Here is a 22,040-nt window from a genome sequence, read left to right on the forward strand (position 1 = left end):
TATGGCTGTACTGTGGAGACACCTTGTGGAGAAAGAATAATATTTTTCCTTAGCACACTTACAGCATGAAAGCAATTTGGATGGTTGCTTTGTTTTGTTTTAATGCTTTGTAAAATCTGCCTTAGAAAGGATGATTCCCCCCCTTCTATTTGTTATAATAGCATTTCTCTCTCTCTCTCTCTCTCTCTCTCTCTCTCTCTCTCTCTCTCTCTCTCTCTCACACACACACACACACACACACACACACACACACAGAGAGAGAGAGAGAGAGAGAGAGAGAGAGAGATTCAAATGACTTTTTTATTGAATTTATATACTGCCCTATACCCAGGAGTCTCAGAGCAGTTCACAGAATAAAATCAAGATATAAAACCATAAAATACATAATAAAAATGAAAACAACAACCCAATCACCCCACCCCACCCAAAAAACCCCACATTTTAAAAGGGCAACCAAAGGCCTGGTTAAAAAGGAACATTTTTGCCTGGCACCTAAAGGGTATAGTGAAGGCACCAGGCGAACTTCCCTGGGGAGAGCATTCCACAGATGGGGAGCCACTGCAGAGAAGGCCCTGTTCTCGTGTTGCCACCCTCCGGCCTTCTCGAGGAGGAGGCACACGAAGAAGGGCCTCAGAAGATGATCTCAGGGTCTGGGTAGGTTCCTATGGAAAGAGGTGGTCCTGGAGGTATTGTGGTCCTGAACCGTTTAAGGCTTTATAGGTCAAAACCAGCACTTTGAATTGGGCCCGGAAACTAATTGGTAGCCAGTGCAGTTGGGCCAGGATCAGTGTAATATGCTCAAACCGTCTTGCCCCGGTGAACAACCTGGCTGCTGAATTCTGCAGCAGCTGAAGTTTCTGATCCGCCTTCAGAGGCAGCCCTATGTATTTGCTTGAATGTTCAGGAACAATGCTCAAAAACTGAACTTTTTCCCCACCAACCCTCATTTCTTTCTCAAAGGAAGAAAAAGAAAAAGGAAGAAACAGCAGCAACAGCTTAACTCTGGTGAATGGGACAAATGTAGTGCAACCCCACATATTGATCTTGCATTTTTCGACCATCAGTATATGGGAAAAGAAACCACATTCAAAAATTATGAAAAGTCAAAGGAAATTTCAGTATTTTCCCTAACATGACCATCTTGGCAGATGTATTTTCCCCAGCACAATAGATTCTCATATATTAATCTCACTTGGCTGGTGTCTTTTTTGTATAGTTTTAAATTTTATTTCATTTTATAATGTATATAAAACAGAGGGAACAGACAAAAATTTGAAGACAAAAAACAAAATTATAAAATAGGCACGTAGAATGAGTAGTTGCCCATGAGTTAAAACAACGAAGTCCAAGAACAGACCATCAACATTGTCAGAACATAAAGTCTAGTTCCAGGTTTGTGACGAGGGCTGTCTGAAAATGATGGTTCTGTGGTATATGTCATAATGGAATGCCAAAACATATAAAAAGTGTCAGGAGGGCCTAGTCCTTGCCAAAATCTCAAATTCAGAATAATTTTCTCCATTATAGCTATATTCCATAGTAAGTGTAAGATCTAGGACTGTTTTCCATTGAGCTGCAATTACTATTCGTGCTGCCAAGGTCATATATAAGGCCAATTCTTTTGACAATATCAGACACATCTTACTTCACATTTTACCCTAATATTTGCATTTTTGTACACATGACTTGGCTGGAGAACTGTACTACAAAATTCAGATAAGTGCAAATTTCAAAACGGTTGTCTTTCAGTTTACATAGTGTTTCGTAAAGTAGGTAGATTTGCTTTAAAATGCAAACTGAATGTAATTTTTCACCCATCCCTACAACTGGCTGGCTGGCTGGCTGGTCCTGTCCCCAAACAGCAGCTCTTACTTGAGAGTAAGGAAGAGAGCTTTATTGAGTCAAATAATAGTAGAGGCCCAGCAACAAGCACTGGGTACACAAGCCAGGATTCCAAGGTAAGCAGGAAAGGCAAGCAAAGCAGAACTGAACACAGGCAACGAAGATGTCCCAACAAGTTATCATACTCTTCTCGCTATGCTTTCAGAGGTGGAGTGAAGTGAGCTAACTGACAGAATTCTCACACCTTAAGGGACAGGTGCACATTCAAGTGTGTGTTCCACCTGAGTGGGTGCATCTAATTCCACCTACATAGGTGGCATTGCTGCTCCTCTGACTCCAGTTCTGCCACCTCCTCCTCCTGCACAGCCCCTCCCACTGGCTGGTCAAAGTCCTCCCCTCTCCCCAATGAGGTTCTGCACTCCACAGCAGGGGCAATGGAGACAACTCCCCCCTCTCGGGCATCTGGTGTCACAAGGATGCCAGCATCCCTGGGTACCAAGCTTCCAGCCCCACCCCTGCTTCTTCTCCTTCAGTGTCATCCTCTTCCATCTGGGGCCACCAAAGCAGGCCAGATCCTGGCAGAACCAAGAGGTCCATGATAGAAAAGCATGTGTTCTACTACTGAGCTACAGCCATTTCCCTAAGACTTATTTACATTCAGAATTTCTGGATGCGATCTGAATTCAAATCCTGCTTGGCAAACAGAAAGAATGAATGTATGGAGCCCAAAATCACAATGCTTCGAAATTTGCTTTGATTGCTCCTTAATCTCCAAGGGTTACCCATGTTTCCAAAAGGGGTGTTGGTTAACTTTCATTTATCTGAGCTACATGAACTTTCATTTATCTGAGACACATGAATGTCAAAAATCATTCTGACCCATGAATGGACATCAACATATCTTTGCCACATACCTAGTCATTACATTCCTAATACCTGCAAGGACCCAGAATCAAGGCACTATGTTACATCAGAGCACGTTCAACCTTATCTGGCAGCATTAATAAACAGAGAAGCTTAATCATGTCCTAAAAGATCAACACAGTCGAAAGCCCAGTTCACCAAAGGTAGTGCTAATGAACCTGTTATCCAAGTTATTTGCAATGGAAAGCCTCTTCTCATCCCACACCAGATACCCAATTAGCAGGGGTTTCTTGTACCCAACCTGGAAAGTGGTATTTTGAAAAGGGTATTAAAATAAACTCAGCACTAGAGAAAAGTCTAATTACTTGGCGAGAATGGAAGCATGTCTAGCATGAAAAGTGCAGGCTGCAAATGTCAGGGGAGTTCAGAATCAGAACGGCTGTCTCTGGGCTAGGACCGAAGGTGGCAACACTCAGGCTGCAATGCCCAGGAGCAGAGCAAGCAACAACAGGTAAATTGCCACCTTGTGATAATTAATGGCAACACAAGACCTTTTTTAAACAAACAAACAAAAAAGCTCGTGACCCGCTCTTCCCTCATTTCCCCTTGCTATGAGCTCTGGGCTCACAACAGCATTAACTCTGGACACCACAAAATGGCCGCCTTTCTTTGTTGACTGTTCTTCGCATTCTCGCTTGCTGCACTCTATGCCTGGGTCTACCTTCCATAACCAACATGGACGACTTCTTCACTTACCTTCTTTCTCTTTTTTTGGCATAATTTTTATTAAGTGTTTCTATTTTACATTTTATAATATTCATTTAAACAACCTTAACATATCAATGACTCCCCAGTGTGGTGTAGTGGTTAAGAGCGGTAGACTCATAATCTGGGGAACCAGGTTCGCGTCTCTGCTCCTCCACATGCAGCTGCTGGGTGACCTTTGTCCAGTCACACTTCTTTGAAGTCTCTCAGCCCCACTCACCTCACAGAGTGTTTGTTGTGGGGGAGGAAGGGAAAGGAGAATGTTAGCCACTTTGAGACTCCTTCAGGTAGTGATAAAGCGGGATATCAAATCCAACTCTTCTTCTTCTTCTTTTTCTTCTTCTTCTTCTTCTCTTTCCATGGTTCAGTTTGCATGCCATAGATCCCTGCATATTTTACATAATCTAAACCATTCAGTATTCCATTGTCACATCCATCAAAACTCTTTTACACTGTTGAATTTATCTGTATGCTGCCAACGTTTTCAAGTATACACAATTTCCCCCCACATATTGAATAAACATTTTCCAGTCTTCTTTAAACTTGTTCTTCTTGTTCTCTTATTCTATATGTTAGGCCCGCAAGCTGCCCATATTCCATCAGTTTAAGTTGCCATTATTCTTTAGTTGGGAACTCACTCATTTTCCATTTGGGGGCTAACAAAACACGGGCTGCAGTAGTGGCATGCATAAATAAGCCTTTTTTGACACCTGGGAATTTCCATCTGAATTATCCTCAACAAAAAGGATTCTGATTTTGTTTTGGTTTTTGGAACTTTTAAACATTTTTTTCAGTTCATTATAAATTATTTCCCAATACTCTTTTACCAAGTGCACCACATATGAAAGAACGTACCCTCAGCCTCATTGCATCTCCAGCTTCACTTATCCTCTTAATCTTCAAGGATGGCCCAAAACATTTTGCTGCCTAAGGCAGAGCAGCAAATGGCTTCCCCCCCCCCCACCTCCACTCCACACACATAAATCAAGGTGCATATATTACCCAAGACTAGCCAGGCAACTAGCCTACAAGTATTATCATACACCAGGGGTCAGAAAACCTTTTCAGCAGGGGGCCAGTCCACTGTCCCTCAGACCTTGTGGGGGGCCAGACTATATTTTGGAAAAAAAAGATGAACGAATTCCTATGCCCCACAAATAACCCAGAGATGCATTTTAAATAAAAGCACACATTCTACTCATGTAAAAACACACTGATTCCTGGACTGTCCACAGGCCAGATTGAGAAGACGATTAGGCCAGATCCGGCCCCTGGGCCTTAGTTTGCCTACCCCTGTCCTACACTTACCCTTCCTTGGTGGTAACATAACCATGTGTGCCCCTTGCTGACACCAGCCACCTGAGGTGAACACCTTACTTTGCCCAATGTTACGGCTGGACCTGCACATACCACAGCCAACATGAAGCTGAAGGAACTCCCTTTGTTCATATTCCCTGTTATTTTCTAAGTGGGCTAGAAAAAGCTTCCATTATTGGTTTGCAGTCATTCCCTGTTATAGAGGGAAGGGCACTGGCGGTGGCATCCTCCCTGTGGCAACCATGTCAGGATGGGACCAGGTAATGAAGCTGAGAGAGCTCCAGGCTGGTGGCAGTAACCCTGCAGGTGGTGAATGTTGTCTCTCTGTTCCATTCTTTCACTGTCCTTCTTGTTGCTTATGTTTTGCTGGAAGAGAAACCTCTCTCTGAAGGAATGTGCACTTACCTCTCTCACTTTCTCAGTATGTGTGATGGCCTGGGATTCAGACTCAGAGGCTGAACCTGAGGAATCCCAGCCTGCACAGGAGTCCCTGCCTCCAGAACCAGCTGAGCCGGGGCTGGGGCTTGAGCCTGAAGGGTCCTCACCTGTGCTGGATCCTCAGGTGCAGGCACCAGCTGAGTCTGCTCTGGCTCCTGAGGTGATGGAGGACCCATTGCCTGCAGGTGCTCCACTCTCAGCCCCGTCAGGGGAAGCTGAGGTTGCCTCTGGGTCCGGTAACCCTCCAGCCTCTCCTGAGCCACAGAGGCTCAGGGCAGAGAGGCAGAGAACTAAGTTCCCGCAGGAGGAGTGCTCGCCTCCAGGCCAGGAGAGGCGAGTCACCTGTGGACCAGGGCCGCCCTATGCCTTGGGGCAGATAAAAGCCAGCCAGCCCCAGTCCCAAGTTGTGGGAGCAACATTGTTGGTAGCCTGTTCCTGCCTGCACCTTGTCCTGCTCTTCTGTCCTCACCTGACTCCCTGCCTTGGACCCAGCTTCAGCTTTGACAGACTACCTCCATACCGCACACTTGACCTCAGACTGGACTCGGACCTTGCCGCATGGTTAACCCTCAGGACCAGCACAGTATGTGTGTGTGGTGGGAAGGGGAAGGGGAAGAGGAGACAGTTCATGGGCAACTGGTAACTAGACTGGCCTAAAGCACTTCCAAGACTAAACTGACCACTTTTTGAAATTAGTTGGTTGATCAAATATAAGTTTCATGTTGATAATACATAGACAGCATCTTTTCCAGAGCATACAAAAGACGCTGTCATTGGAAAGTACCTTCGACTGAAAGAATCTTCAAGTTACAGGAACAGGAACAGTGGAGGCAGTGGAAGCAGTGAGAGATTTTACTTTCTTGGGCTCAATGATCACTGCAGATGGTGACAGCAGTCACGAAATTAAAAGACGCCTGCTCCTTGGGAAAAAGGTGATGGCAAACCTAGACAGCATCTTAAAAAGCAGAGACATCACCTTACCAACAAAGGTCCGTATAGTTAAAGCTATGGTTTTCCCAGTAGTGATGTATGGAAGTGAGAGCTGAACCATGAAGAAGGCTGATCACCGAAGAATTGATGCTTTTGAATTATGGTGTTGGAGGAGACTCTTGAGAGTCCCATGGACTGCAAGAAGATCAAACGTATCCATTCTTAAGGAAATCAGCCCTGAGTGCTCACTGGAAGGACAGATTGTGAAGCTAAGGCTCCAATACTTTGGCCACCTCATGAGAAGAGAAGACTCCCTGGAAAAGACCCTGATGTTGGGAAAGATTGAGGGCACAAGAAGAAGGGGATGACAGAGGACGAGATGGTTGGACAGTGTTCTCGAAGCTACAAACATGAGTCTGACCAAACTGCGGGAGGCAGTGGAAGACAGGAGTGCCTGGCGTGCTCTGGTCCATGGGGTCACGAAGAGTCGGACACGACTAAATGACTAAACAACAACAACAACAACAGGAACCAAGATTCCTATGGTAACTTCAAGCCTAACACATTTATTGTGGGTAAACTCTGTAGACGAGAGCCCATTTCATCCGTCGGGTATTGCATAAATCTTTGTTGTCAAGGGGTATAAGCAGTTTGGTATAGAGCGTGGGGGGAGTTTATGGACAGTGGGGCCCAAAAGTCTCAAAATGCAAAGGTAAGCCTATCACACTCATTCCCAACCAGTTGCCGCTAAGATCATTTCCCTTGCTTTGCTATTTTAGCACCTGAAGAAGGGCAATTACCTTCTGTGGTGGAAACAATGCTCCAATCTAGACTGAATCCAAATGCAGTCACTTTGAATTTGCTAATGAATTCTCCCTTATCACCTTCATACTGGAACCTTAGATGTTAGCAGCAGAATCCTGAGAGACAGAAATGTCTCCCTAGTAGTCTCTGAATGTTGCAGATTGGTGTTGTGGTGTGTGTTCTTTTATCTCTCTTTCCCTCTTCTTGTTGTTTTGGAGGAGAAAGGTGTTTGGAACATCACTCCTTCAGGCTCACACAGGATGTGGCCCTGCAACAATGAGACACACACACACACACACTCCTCCAGTAAGGAAGAAGCGTGCTGTTGACTTGATCTACCTCAGCATCGTGGTGAAAACCTTGCTGAAGGCACTGCTAAGGAGTCCTGCAATGGTCACATCTTCTCTATGGACCCACTTAAAAATAGAAAAGGAAAGAAAGATCCGGTAATGATTCATAACTGGCCCATCCAACCAAAATCATGAACACCAATGACCTACCTGTCATCTTTTAGCATTCCACTAACAAGCTTAAAAACCCTGGTAAGGAATAGCATTAAGCCACAAAATCAGCTCACAAAGAGAAAGGACTCGGGATTTAAAGAGAATCTTGCATCTTTCAGAAGGTAAGCAATATTCTCTTCAGCAGCACCATCCGTCTGTATACGACTCAATCTATAGCACTTTAAATTAATTAAATTAACTAATGACAGAGGGGTAGGAAGTCTCTATTACATTCAAAGTAGTGGGGGGAAAGGCAGATACCGGGTTTTCTAAGCTAAGTCATGAAGGAATGTGATTGCTTTCAGTTTATCCAAAGTGAGACATCATCCTAGGGGCAAACAGCCATTCTTTTAAAGGAAATAGATTGGGGAAAGCAAGGCATTTCTGAAATGTCATTGTATAGTTGCCACTTTGGCTGGCAATAGCTTGCAAATGCATGCATCAATAAGTTCCACTAAAATGAAAAAGGCACACTTGCAAATAAAAAACTCACTAAGCATTGAAATGGATGCTGTGGTCTTAAGCATGTTTAGCTGCAAGTAAGGCTGGAGGAACAAGCGACAGCTTTTAAGAGCACTGAAGGTGGAACGACAGAGCCACAATTTCCCATAGTGTACACATACATTTTCTCATTATGCTTACTTGCTGGATTTGTTAGACTCCTTTCCAAAGAGATCGAGGCAATATGCAGCACCTCATATTGTAAAACATGTTTTTGAAAACTCCCCCCCCTTTTTTTATTATAAAAAAGCCTGTTTTCTCCAATCAGGTTTCTGAAGAATTACAAAAACTTGTGAACAAAGGCAATAAGGTGAGTCTCTGCACAGCATAGACAATGATGCCTCTCTCCCTCTCTCTCTCTCTCTCTCTCTCTCTCTCATTCCACTTTCATTATCTAGAGAGGAAGGACTCCTCTGTCTCCATGAGTTTGGGATTGCTATGTCAGCCTCATTTGACTGAACAGCATGAAATCAACTTCACATCAGCTTCTTTAGCTTACCTGGTGTGTGCCAAATGCAAGTTCAAATGTTCAAAATCAGAAGGCTGTGGCTAAATAAGTTCTATTCAGAGCAGACCCATCGAAATTTATGGACTTAAGTTAGTCACATATGCTAAATAAATAAATATGAAAAAAATAATAATTACTATCGATCTACTACTCTGAGTATGGCTAAGATTAAATACAGCATAGAGTCATGATTTGGATGTTTACAAACTCATTTTAAGAGTCTGGGGGGGTCATCCTTTCCTTTGAAATACATGGAACCCTTAAAAATGCATCATTGTGTCATCTCCTAAACTGGTAGGTAAATGTAACTTTTAACAACAATGATCCGATTTCTGGTTCATTTATTTGCTTGTTTTGGTGCAGAAGACCTGATGAAGAACACACAGCGGCTTTACCTTTGTGGGCTGGTTGTTGCAGCTTTTCTCCCCGTTAGCTGGCAAATGGTCCTGAAAGATTCGACCGATGAGTCCAGGTAAGAAGCATTTAAGAATGATCGACAGAATGGAGTTGAATCACAGGGACGCAGATACTTGATGAATCCTTGTGGAAATCTTCAGAATATATTTTCAGCACTGTCAAGCTGACACCTAGAAATTTGAACCCTTTTCCCAATCCTGTAACGGAAGAAATAGGATGGTCAGTTTAAGAAAAAATAAGGAGATTAACTGGCAACCTCTGTCCACACCCCAGTTAAAGCAGAATTTCGGCATGTATGCCAGCTGAAATATATATTACTACATATTATATACTGCATTTTTCCGTGTATGTTGTTATTTAGTCGTTTAGTCGTGTCCGACTCTTCGTGACCCCCATGGACCAGAGCACGCCAGGCACTCCTGTCTTCCACTGCCTCCCGCAGTTTGGTCAAACTCATGTTCATAGCTTCAAGAACACTGTCCAACTATCTCGTCCTCTGTCGTCCCCTTCTCCTTGTGCCCTCCATCTTTCCCAACATCAGGGTCTTTTCCAGGGAGTATTCTCTTCTCATGAGGTAGCCAAAGTATTGGAGCCTCAGCTTCAGGATCTGTCCTTCCAGTGAGCGCTCAGGGCTGATTTCCTTCAGAATGGATAGGTTTGATCTTCTTGCAGTCCATGGGACTCTCAAGAGTCTCCTCCAGCACCATAATTCAAAAGCATCAATTCTTCGGCGATCAGCCTTTTTTATGGTCCAGCTCTCACTTCCATACATCACTACTGGGAAAACCATAGCTTTAGCTATACGGACCTTTGTCGGCAAGGTGATGTCTCTGCTTTTTAAGATGCTGTCTAGGTTTGTCATTGTTTTTCCGTGTATAAGACTAGGTTTTTTCCCTAAAAAATAATGTCAAAAATTAGGGGGCATCTTATACACGATAGTGTCTCCCTCCATTTTCTTAAATCTGAGTCCCCAAAAATAGGGGGCGTCTTAGAGACAGAAAAATACGGTGTATATATACTGTGCGTTTACTTAAAACACAAGAAGATGGTACAAGTTGGTGCCCTTTGTAAGTTGAATGGGAGCCTTATTTGCGGAAATAAGTTCAGGGTATGCATATGGAGGTCAAGCTCATGCCCCAGTCTGAACCCACGCAGTTTATGCGCACTCAGTTTAAATTGTGAGCAGACTGTTCTGCAGACACAAATGTAACAGGCATAGATTGTGCATGCACAATCCTTACAAACAGCAGAGTCATGCAAACTGGCCTACACAGGTACTGTTTGTTTGTAGGTATATCAGGTGTGTTCACAAGACCTACCGGTCATGAATAAGTTGGGGTGGGGCCAGCATGCATGACTATTACCACCCTGAAGATATGTGTTCACTTGTCACGTGACATCTGCTGTGCAGGGCTTGTGGTGGCCAGTGTTTAAAAAAACATGATGGGTGTTACTCAGAGTGGACCTCTTGGAATTAAAGGACCTATCTTAGTCTTGTTCATTAATTTCCATAGGTTCTACTCTGTGTAAAATTTAATTTTTTGATAAGGTGTGATGTGCTATGAAGATACTCTTACTATGATTAAAAGCAGGCATAGGCAAACTTGGCTCTCCAGATGTTTTGGGACTACAACTCCCATCATCCCTGACCACAGGCCCTGTTAGCTAGGGATGAGGGCTGAGTTTGCCTATGCCTGGTTAAAAAGATGTATAATTCTGTCCATTCTTGATTTCGGATACAGGTGGCAGTCTTATGAAACAGAAAGTGCCCACAGCTTTACATCTAATGTCAAAAGACATTCTGAAGGCACCTTTACCAGTGATTTTACTCAATATTTGGACAAAATGAAGGCCAAGGATTTTGTACACTGGCTCATCAATGCCAAACAGTACAGGTATGTGGTAGCCTGCAAATCAGTTTTCCAATCAGATTAAAGGCAACAGGGCCAGCAGAAAGACAAAGAAGAATCAAAACCAAGGTGATTCCTGCATAACTATAAAAATACTTTCTTATGCAAGAGCAGGCAGACACAAGACGGTTCTTTGCTTTCTGCAGTAGATCAGCATAGGTTTCAGAGTCCCAGTTGTTTGACAACAGCAAAACAGTGATTATAGTTTATTGTTCAAAGGTTTTATTCTGCTCCACTATGTTTTGTGCTTTTATATTACAGTGGTGCCTCGCAAGACAAAATTAATTCATTCTGCAAGTTTTTTCTTCTTGCGAGTTTTTCGTCTTGCAAAGCACGGTTTCCCATAGGAATGCATTGAAAATCAATCAATGCGTTCCTATGGAAACCGCCTTCAGACCAGGTCCGGGGACAGTCTGTCCCCCGACCTCTTCTGAAGGCTGGGGGGGGCAAGGACTTCTCCGCTGTCCCGGGGTGATCTGGAAATGCTGGCGGGCGGCAGCGAACGCTTCGCTGCCGCCCGCCAGCATTTTAAAAGCTCCCGGGACAGCGGAGACTTCTCCACTGTCCCGGGGCGATCTGAAAATGCTGGCTGGCGGCAGCGCAGCCTTCGCTGCCACCCGCCAGCATTTTCAGATTGCCCCGGGACAGCGGAGAAGTCTCCGCTGTCCGGGGGCTTTTAAAATGCTGGCGGGCGGCAGCGCAGCCTTCGCTGCCGCCCGCCAGCATTTTCAGATCGCCCCGGGACAGCGGAGAAGTCTCCGCTGTCCCGGGAAGGCAGGCGGGGGGAGCAAAGACTTTTGCCCCCCGCCGGCCTTCAGAAGAGGTCCAGGACCTCTTCTGAAGGCCGGCGGAGATTTCCCTATGGGCTTTCTTCTTGCGAAGCAAGTCCATAGGGAAATTCGTTTTGCGAAGCACCTCCAAAACGGAAAACTCTTTCGTCTTGTGAGTTTTTCGTTTTGCGAGGCGTTCGTCTTGCGAGGCACCACTGTATGCCCTGCTTTGGGATTAGAGAGTAGTGAAAAGTAGGTAGGAAATGTTTTAATAACTTTTAAATAAAGAAAAAAGAAAACACAACTTATAATTGAATAAGCAAAAGCTTGCAATCATGATTAGAAGTAAAGTTGATTTTTCAACCTCAGTATGGTAACACTCCAGAATCAAATAAATGAGGGCACTCTTAATCCTAAACCCATTTATTTAACCCTACTCTTCATTGTTTGGGCCTCAATTTAGCAAAATTGAATTAAATAATCTACTGGTTGAAATGTAAAAGGTTCATTTGTTGTTGATATTATGGTTATTAATATCATCATCAATACTACTACAGCTTGATTGATAATTATTCCCAATACAGGAACAATCAGCAATGGGGTTATTTATCTAGCTGGTCTCATTACGGTAAAATAGCTGCAGGAAAGTCAGGCTTTAGATCAGTGGTAGGGAACTTTTGTTGCTGGACTACAACTCCCACCATCCCATGCTTGCTGGGACTGTTGGGAGTTGTAGTTCAGCAACATCTGGCTGGTCAAAGGTTATTTCCACCTACTTTTAGATGTTTGGTGATTTGGGATTGGTTTGGCTCTGTTAGGCTCCAATCCTATGCAACAGGGGTGGAGAACACACAGTCCTTCAGATGTTATAGGATTTCAACTCCACGCTGATAGTACCAGCCAGTATGGCCAATGGTCAAGGATTATGGGAGTTGTAGTCCAGTTACATCTGGAGGGCCAAAGTTTCCCCGTGTCTTACCTATTGAATTCAGAGTTCTTTCTAAGTAGTTATGCACAGGATTACACTGTTACTGTTGTTTTCATAACTGTTGCCTTATTCCTATTCACAGCTATAAAAAGAGGTTCATCAAGGAAAGTTACCCACCTGGCTTTCTCTCATTCAGGTAAGTCTTACTGCATTTGAAAAGAGAACTGTTTCCGTATGACTCACAACCTCAAGACAGATAAGCTTCAAGAGAAGGAGAAACCAGTGCCATGCACTAGAAGTGGTCACATTTGACTGATTCAAATCCTTGTGTAATAGTAAATACTTCCCTGTCTGCATGTCTGGAAAAATCAGACACTATGAAATACAGCCGTACCTTGGTTGACGAACGCCTTAGCAGTCAAACGTTTTGGGTCCCAAAAGGCACCAACCCACAAGTGAGTGTTCCGGTTTGCAAACGTTCTTTTGGAAGCTGAATGTCCGGCAGGGCTTCCACAGCTTCCGATTGGCTGCAGGAAACTTCTGCAGCCTACTGGAAGCCTCACCTTGGAAGTCGAACGAACTACCGGAATGGATTCCATTCAGCTTCCAAGGTACGACTCTACAAGTGATTTTACCAGTCACACAGATGCCACTTCAAACACAGTAAGCCCACAACTCACACACATTTAATTCGTGCACATTCAGCTTTACATGCATGGCAAAAAAATTAAAAGGGAGCATGGTTCCAGGAAAAATGACAGTCCCACCCACCCTTGAACCCGGTGTGTTTTGGCTTTAGACGTGATCCCCAGAACATAACCCCTGTTTAAGTTGCAGTCTTACTGTATTGGATTGTATGAGTTCATTAAATAATCTTAGGACAGTCACTGTCTTTCCACCCAACCTACCTCATAGGGCTGTTCTTACTTGAGCTTCTTACAGAAAATAGGAAATAGTGTATTTTTCGCTCTATAAGACGCACCAGACCATAAGACGCACCTAGTTTTTGGAAGAGGAAAACAAGAAAAAAAAAATTCTGAATCCCAGAAGCCAGGACAGCCAGCGGGGTTGCAGTGCAGTGATCCTGCTGACTGTCCTGGCTTATGGGATAGCCGCGTGCAGCTTTTCCCGGGCAGGGGGGGCCTTCATCACCCTGCCTAGGAGAGGCTGCACATGGCTAAGGCTTCCCCAAGAGCCGCGCTCCCTTTAAAAGCCCCAAAGAGCCGCACACATGCTCCATGTGGCTCTTTAAAGGGAGTGCTGAGCAGAGCCTCCCACCTGCATTCGCTCCATAAGACACACACACATTTCCCCTTATTTTTTAGGAGTGGAAAAGTGCATCTTATAGAGTGAAAAATACGGTAGTTCAAAACTATTTTTCTGAAAGCGGGAGGTGTGCAGCCCCCACCCATAATTGGCCCAGGCAGCTGCTAGGGCACCCCTAAATTCCTTCTGACCTGAACTCAGTTCATCTCCTTATTCCATGATCTATCACTTTTACAGATATGCATAAAAGGAAAACTCAAAATACAAGAATCCCAAGTTCCCCTGCTTTGATGTCCAGCTTCAGCCGACACTGGAGTCTTTTGCTCGACATGGTCTTACCATCATTCTTTAACTCTTCATTGTTTCCAAGTTGGTGAGCTACAGGCACTTATGAAACTTGCTGCTAAATATGTCTGCACTAATTGATGTCACATTAAAAGTGGTTTCCTCCGGCCTCTTTCTTTTGATTTCCCCTGTGTTCCTTGGAGGTGTTTGATGTTAAAGGCGGGATTTATGGGTCAAAGCACACCAATGTAAAGGTTCTGTTTTTAATAAGATGTAGATTCTAAACAGTCTGGCCTCTAATAGTTCCGACAGTCTACAACTCCAGGTTAAAGGAATGCAGCAGCAGCATAATTGCTGATGAAAGATTTAAATGATTGGTAGCTACTCATCGCCTAGGACACCCAAGCCATGGTCCATCAAAATGGGAAGCTGTGCAGGTGTGCTGGTCCCGGAAGGTTACCGTGTGGCGTGGTCCGAGTCCAGTCCGAGGTCGAGGGTGTGGTATGGGGCTGTCCGTCAAGGCTGAAGCGGGGTCCAAGGCAAGGAGTCGGGTGAGGTCAGGAACTCTGGCAGAAGAGCAGGGCAGGGTGCCAGCAGGAACAGGTTACCAGCAATGTTGCTTCCACAACCTGGGACTGGGCTGGCTGGCTTTTATCTCCTCTGAGGCATAGGGCAGCCCTGGTCCATAGGTGACTCGCCTCTCCTGGCCTGGAGGCAAGCACTCCTCCTGCGAGAACTTAGTTCCCTCCGCCTCTCTGCCCTGAGCCTCTGTAGCTCAGGAGAGGCTGGAGGGTTACCGGACCCAGAGGCAACCTCACCTTCCCCTGACGGGGCTGAGAGTGGAGCACCTGCAGGCAATGGGTCCTCAATCACCTCCAGAGCCAGAGCAGATTCAGCTGGTGCCTGCACCTGAGGATCCAGCTCAGGTGAGGGCCCTTCAGGTTCAAGCCCCAGCCCCGGCTCAGCCGGTCCTGGAGGCGGGGACTCCTGTGCAGGCTGGGATTCCTCAGGTTCAGCCTCTGAATCTGATTCCCAGGCCATCACAGCAGGCACAGAACCTCAGCTCTGTTTCCCTATTGCATGTTGATAGCAGCATCTGGGCTTGAGGAGGCATGTGGACCTCACCTGTCCTGAGACTAATCCAGCTGAGGAATCACACACCTCCTTCCAGATCCAACCAGCCCCACCTGGCCAGTTAGTGAGCTGGGCTGTGTGCCCTTGCCTGTCTCAGCTTCCTAGAGTGTTCCTCCCATTCCTCCCTATGCCTTGGAGCCTGCTGTGTTTGTGGAGATGGGGACACCTCCAGCTCTGGTACTGGGTCCCGCTTCTCTGGTGCCTGTGCACTGATCCCCTTGCCATCCTCTGACATCCTGTGAGTACTTTCTATGCCCCCAACCTCTTCCTCCTCCATTCGCAGCTTGTTCTAATGTGTACCAGTGGAGATGGCAGTACTGAATCGGTAGCTCGTGTCCTTCTGGCTTGCACTCTTTATAAAGATTTGAAGAGTGAGGTTATCACCCCTCCATTCCAGGTCGCCCAACCATTGTTACAGTGTCCTTTCTCTTGGCAGATCAAGATGAGCAAGTGAAAGCAAAGGTTGCAAGGTTTTTAGTCGGGGCAATTAGAATAAGCTCCATTATTTGACTATTGATCCAAACCCCCAAAATGTATTTTATATAATTGACTTTTTACCTTTAACCTCTGTATACCACATTTTGTTTGTTTTATTGCTATGGCTGGTGGCTGATGCAAATAAAGGTTCATTCGTTCATGTGTACCAGTTGTTGCTACACCCAGCAGCAGGATTCGTTTCCTCCTCCGCATTGTCCTGCCAGCTCATGAAATGAATTCCCATATTGTCCCCATCTTCCTCCCTGCTGAATTGTACAAGGGATAACATTGAGATAAGGGAGGTGGGAACCAGCAGGCTGTGATTGCCACACTTGGAGTGGCTGTAGATAAGACAGCAGGGAAGTGGGGGGTGGCAGAGAGCAGACTGCGCTTTGTGGGGCACAGCCCCACTCACCTATGCAGACTATCTTCCAATGTTGCATGCTTCTTCGTGTATAAAGGCTTCTCCAGGCGACATAAGGCCTCTTTCTTGTGCTGGGTTTCCACCCTGGGACATTTGAAAGAATATCAGAGACAAGAGTGCCTTCCAGCATATGCAGAATGCATATATCTCACCAATGAGCAACCACAGAAGGTAAGGGCTTTCACATCTGAGGGATTGAATCAAGGGTACAGCTGACTCCAGAACTCTCTTAGCTATAAGCTATGCACACTTACTGTATTTTTTGCTCTATAAGATGCACCCGACCATAAGATGCACCTAGCCTCTTTGCTCAGGAGGCTTTGCAGGGCTATCCCTGAAGCCAGGACAGCAAGCAGGATCGGTGCGCACTGATCTCGCTTGCTCTCCTGGCTTCAGCAAAACCAAGCCTCCTGGCTTTCCCCCGACCTCCAGCAAGAGCCATGTGCTCTTTAAAGGGAGCGCGGCTCTTGGGGGCTTTTCTGGGAGGTGGGGGAAGGGACAGAGCCACACGCTCTGTCCCTTCCCCCACCTCCCACAAAAGCCAGAGATAGCTGTGCGAAGCCTCCGCAGGGCAGCGGGATGAAGGCTCCCCTGCGGAGGCTTCGCACAGCAAAGCTAGAACAGCTAGAGGGAGTGCTGTGCAGCGCTCCCTCTTGCTGTTCTGGCTTCTGGGATAGCCCATGAAGCCTGCATTCGCTCCATAAGACGCACACACATTCCCCCTTACTTTTTAGGAGGGGGAAAGTGTGTCTTAAAGAGTGAAAAATACGGTGCATTGAAATACATGGGACTTGCTTCCAAGCAATGTGACATTGGACTGGGCAGACATTTTGTACTGCAGCTCCTATCAGTCCCAGCTAGCATGACCACACTGTGTTATGGTCCAAAACATCTGGAATGTATCGAGTCAGGGACGGCTGCTGTGGATTATACATTCATACGAAGCCTGGTACACATCTACTTCGTTTGCGAAGTTCAATGGAAGTTGGTCTTGAGCTGCAGTGGGCGTCCCCATATATTTTTAAACGAGCAGTGCTTCCTTTCAGCATTGAGGTGCTCAGGAGTTTCATAAGGGGGGAGGGGATAGCTACTCAGGCTCAGAGCGTACCAAAAGGAAAAGAGAGGGAAACAGTTGCAAGGAGCAAATTCAGCCAGAAGCAAAGAGGGATGCTGACAAAAATAGGTGAAGACAGCCCAGCCTGGCCTCTAGCATCTGCTTATTATCTATGTCTCAAGATGTTTCCTGTTTCACACAGAATCTGGCCTCTGGTAGTTCTTGTGATATGCTTACTGCACTCCCAACTAAATTTGAAAGGATTGTGATGACATCACTCCTGGCAAAGTTCTCGATTTCCTGTTAAGACATCTTTGCTACGAATCCTATTGCATCACTTTTCTCAATATTCATATGGGATACATAATGCAACATTGCATCTTTCGGCTTTGCATTAATTAACCTGGAAGAGGCTTCCACAACTGGTGGCTCACTAAGTGACAACCCACCTGTCATGCGCAGTGGCCTGCTGGGGTTCAATAAACTCCCTGTTTTTACTGGTGGCCTGAGACTGCACAAACAGGAAGGGATGGGTGCATCTAGCAGGGTGCCACACGTGGCTGCTGGGAATACATCTGGCTTGGTAGGTCACAAGTTGCACAGGCATGATCTGAAAGTCCTCCTGCTCAGGGACCAGGGAACTGTAAATTCTGTAAATACTTCCCTTTGTGATGTGATGGAGTAAGTGTGAAAGACTATACAGTGGTACCTCGGGTTACAGACGCTGTCTTCAGACTCCGCTAACCCAGAAATATTACCTCAGGTTAAGAACTTTGCTTCAAGATGAGAGCAGAAATCATGCAGTGGCGGCGTGGCATCAGCAGGAGGCCTCATTAGCTAAAGTGGTGCTTCAGGTTAAGAACAGTTTCAGGTTAAGAACGGACCTCCAGAACGAATTAAGTTCTTAACCTGAGGTACCACTGTATTTGATTGACAGGGGCATGCCTGGATCTCAGGTTCTACCAGAGACCACACCTTTTCAGTGAAAGCACCACTTTAGCTAATGGGGTCTCCTGCTGCCGCCGCGCCGCTGGAGCACAATTTCTGTTCTCATCCTGAAGCAAAAGTTTTTAACCCAAGGTACTATTTCTGGGTTAGCGGAGTCTGTAACCTGAAGCGTCTGTAACCTGAAGCATATGTAACCCAAAGCGTATGTAACCCGAGGTACCACTGTATCTATGATGTCTTGATGATGCATCCTGAGGTGTATTATGGGAAACTTTAAAATACTGAAATACTTCATTAAAATAAAGACATTGAGGATATACTGTGTGTTAATATACCCGTTTCCAGATAGTGTTTTGAAAAGGCCTTTAAAAATCCAACATCCTTTTCCAACAGAAACCATTGCCTTCTGAAAATACACTGTAGAGAGAATGCTTAGACAAATAAGGGCAGCTTTTATTTTACATTTCTCCTTGTTATTTTGGGTGAATATGTAGATGACAGGCACAATCCTGATTGTCAGAATTTCATCATCAGTGACATTTTAGTCATAAACCGCAAGGCAGAAACCAATGCCTGTTACTATAGAACCAAACAAAAACTATACTATAGTACCGTATATACTCGAGTATAAGCCGACCCGAATATAAGCCGAGGCACCTAATTTTAGCACAAAAAACTGGGAAAACGTATTGACTCGAGTATAAGCCGGTTCACCACACCACAAACCTGGTGGTGGTGGCAGCGGCGGAGGAAGAACATTGGAGGAAGAAAGAGCTGCTTTTGGGCTGCTCGTTCTTCATCCACCGTCGCCGACGGTGGCAAAGGTGGAGGAAGAGGAAGAAGCAGCCCGAAAGGACCCTCACTCAAGTATAAGCCGAGGGGGGCTTTTTCAGCATTTAAAAATGTGCTGAAAAAGTCGGCTTATACTTGAGTATATATGGTAAAGAATGATGATGATGATTTATTTATTTATCTTCTGGCCATCTGACTGTACATGTCAATAATACTTGTTTCTTACGTGAATTTAGCAAAAACCCTTTTTGTCGTGCACAAAACAAGTAGCCAGAGTCAATCTTCCAATTTTCATATTTTATTTACAACATGGAGTGTTATTTTTGAAATTACATCTCTTACAACAAAATAAATTTTTTTTTTCTTTTATTTCTAAAAAGAAAATAATCTCTCTATTTCTACATGTAGCGATTATAGGAGGAAGGAAATACGCTAGAAAAAATGTGCCAGCACCTTTTCTTTATTTGATCCCCCTCCTTCTTCAGTAAGGATTATGAAGCACTTCATGTGGGTTGTGGTTTTCAAAGAAGACAGACCCTGCCTTAAGAACTTAACACAGATTCTGTTATCTAAAGCCTTTCAGACAACAAGCTTGTTGGGAGATACTGTGGAACCTGGAGTCCAGCTTATATCCCACCCCGAAACATTTGTCATCTAATCCCTGTCAGCTATGAGCCATTTCTCTCTTCCCCATCAATACTGGGGATTGCTTGGGATAAAGGCATAGGTTGGCTCAACTGGTTTGTGGTTTCTCTTATGAAGGTGCTAGGAAGGAACAGCAGTGTGCTCAAAGATTCTTTCCTACCAAATAATCCTAGCCAGCTGACTATCCTCCACATCCACACACAGAAAGAAAGAAAGAAAGAAAGAAAGAAAGAAAGAAAGAAAGAAAGAAAGCTCTGCACAACTGCCTCAGGTGGCAAAAGTTCATGTTCTAAGACTCATGTAAATCTTGACAAATTCCCCAACCCTTGAGCTAGGAAGCTGTAGGAGAAGTTCAATGTAGCACTAAGCAGATAACTCCATCTACTTGCCCAATGGAACAACCAGCCTTGTCCTCCCCCATGAGCTGTTCTGGCAATTCTCTGAACCGCATTATCCTAGTAGAAGTCCTTGCATGGGCCTCCACTGGCAGGGCCACTTAACTGAATGGGTGGCATTCAAGAAAGTTTTACTCACCCATTGAAATTAATGGACTTACTAAAACTTTCATGAATTTCAGTGACTCTACTCTGAGTAAAATTTAGTTGCATACCACCCTATACATTTCAATTTTTGCAAGCAGAATCACCAGGCTACGCCCAGCCATGCTTCGTGTTTTTCTCCTTGCCTTCCTAAATTCCCATAGACAACCGCTCTTAGTTAAAAGTCTTCACTTCTTGGAGCTGGGACCTGCTTCAAGTCCAGGTCCCCCCCCCACACACACACACACTTTTCTTTAGTCCAGAATAACCCCAACCACTCTGAACTATGGCTCCCGACAGCTCCACAGATCCATCATGCAGCAACACCTTTCTACATTAGACCAAATGAGATTGTTTCTGTCACTTTCTGCTTGGTGCCCATCCAGCACGCTATGATTTGGCCTACAAATAGTGTAGGGTTACCTAAAAGTTCGTGCTGCTTTCCTTTGTTTAGCCATAGATGCCCTTAGAGTCGAGAGAAGCTACATATCTTGGCCTCCTATCAAGATTGCCAAGCAAATATTGCAGGACCCTTTTGCAGAGACAAGCAGGAGATGCTTAGGGTAGAATTGAAAGGAAAGCTGCTGATTATTCATGGCATGAAAATGCAAATTGTCACTTGGCATACAAGGAGAACCATGAATAGAATGAATGCAAATATTAACGCAGATACTCTGGTTTTTCTCGACTTAACTTTCATGGCAGGTCAAGTGGTGGAGATTTTGAAATTCAAGTCAGAAAGGAAATTCAAAACTGTGTTTCAATAAATTGGTGGTTGGTAGATACAGCTCCATCCATTATTTGAGCTGCAATCCAGTTAAGTTCAAGCCGCTGACACCTATACCTTAATCATAACAATCATTGGGAGTTCCTCTGACTTCAATGAAATGGCCAAGCAAATGGGAATGCAACAGTGGCCCAAAACAATATTTCATCAGTGGCAAAGGAGAAACCTACACACTATTTTCTGCCTCTGCTTTACCCTGACCAGCTAAATCCCATCACACTTATGTTCCTAATTCACCAAACTCTGCCTTGGCTCAATCCCTTACCTGCCAGGTATCATCTCGCTACCACTTGCCTTAGCTTTACTCACTAATGCTACCTGGGCAGGGGACAGAATTTTTGAAATCCTAACTAGCAAATCCTAATGCTAAATGTTCTCACCAATGAAGTATCTTAAAACAATCTCAAATTTGCGTCAGAAAAAAAAATCACCCCAAGGTTCAGAGTGACTTGCAAACGATTTGCATCCTGTCTCCCAAACCTGCCTCCAGGTTAGGATTGGTAGGTTTATCCTGACCAATTCAGCATGCCCACTCCTGCAGGGCATTTAATGCTCTCTGTTCCAAGGACAACAGGTGTAACCAAACAGACCTCTTGCCCCCTTTTCCCCATGAAATATACGCCTCTATTCAAGTTGTATAATCTCATAAACCACTCTCAGCATAAGGAATTAAGCCGAGGTATGAAATGTGCGCCTTTGATCTCTGCCAGTCTTAAAGGCTGCTTACTTAAAGCATGGAATCCCTACAATTACAGCCACTATCAAAGGGCAATACCACCACTTTGACAACCCCTCCACAGCTCCTTGTGTGCTTGTGAATGAGATGGCTTTGCTCACACCCTTGGAACACAAGACTGCAATGCAGAGCCAGATCAGCTGGCAAGGATGGCAGTCAATAGTGAGGAGTGGGATTTAAGTATGTATGTAAGTGCTTGCTCGGGACACGGGTGGCGCTGTGGGTTAAACCACAGAGCCTAGGACTTGCCGATCAGAAGGTCGGTGGTTCAAATCCCCACGACGGGGTGAGCTCCCGTTGCTCAGTCCCAGCTCCTGCCAACCTAGCAGTTCGAAAGCATGCCAAAAAGTGCAAGTAGATAAATAGGTACCGCTCCGGCGGGAAGGTAAACGGTGTTTCTGTGCGCTGCTCTGGTTTGCCAGAAGCGGCTTAGTCATGCTGGCCACATGACCCGGA

At 45.1% G+C, this 22,040-nt stretch overlaps 1 protein-coding gene and 1 long non-coding RNA gene across 2 annotated transcripts; both read left to right on the forward strand.

The window, feature by feature from the left end:
- The first annotated feature begins 7,514 nt into the window (after window positions 1-7,514).
- LOC128409647 (exendin-3-like) lies at window positions 7,515-10,824 on the forward strand. Its single transcript, XM_053380212.1, has 4 exons — window positions 7,515-7,585; window positions 8,233-8,274; window positions 8,836-8,944; window positions 10,632-10,824. Exons 3-4 carry the CDS (start codon window positions 8,844-8,846, stop codon window positions 10,822-10,824), a joined length of 294 nt encoding a protein of 97 aa, XP_053236187.1. The 5' UTR covers window positions 7,515-7,585; window positions 8,233-8,274; window positions 8,836-8,843.
- Window positions 10,825-12,635: 1,811 nt separating this feature from the next.
- On the forward strand, window positions 12,636-15,819 carry LOC128405598 (uncharacterized). The gene is made up of 2 exons (XR_008328332.1): window positions 12,636-12,693; window positions 14,001-15,819. It is a non-coding gene; the product is annotated as an uncharacterized LOC128405598 (long non-coding RNA).
- The last annotated feature ends 6,221 nt before the right edge of the window (window positions 15,820-22,040 follow it).

Source organism: Podarcis raffonei, chromosome 2, assembly GCF_027172205.1.
Source record: "Podarcis raffonei isolate rPodRaf1 chromosome 2, rPodRaf1.pri, whole genome shotgun sequence".
Taxonomy (NCBI): domain Eukaryota; kingdom Metazoa; phylum Chordata; class Lepidosauria; order Squamata; family Lacertidae; genus Podarcis; species Podarcis raffonei.

Coding starts and splice junctions, on each gene's coding strand:
- LOC128409647 (XM_053380212.1), top strand. CDS start 8,844: ATGAAGAACACACAGCGGCTTTACCTTTGTGGGCTGGTTGTTGCAGCT. Junction 8,945..10,631: donor GATTCGACCGATGAGTCCAG/GTAAGAAGCATT, acceptor TTTCGGATACAG/GTGGCAGTCTTATGAAACAG.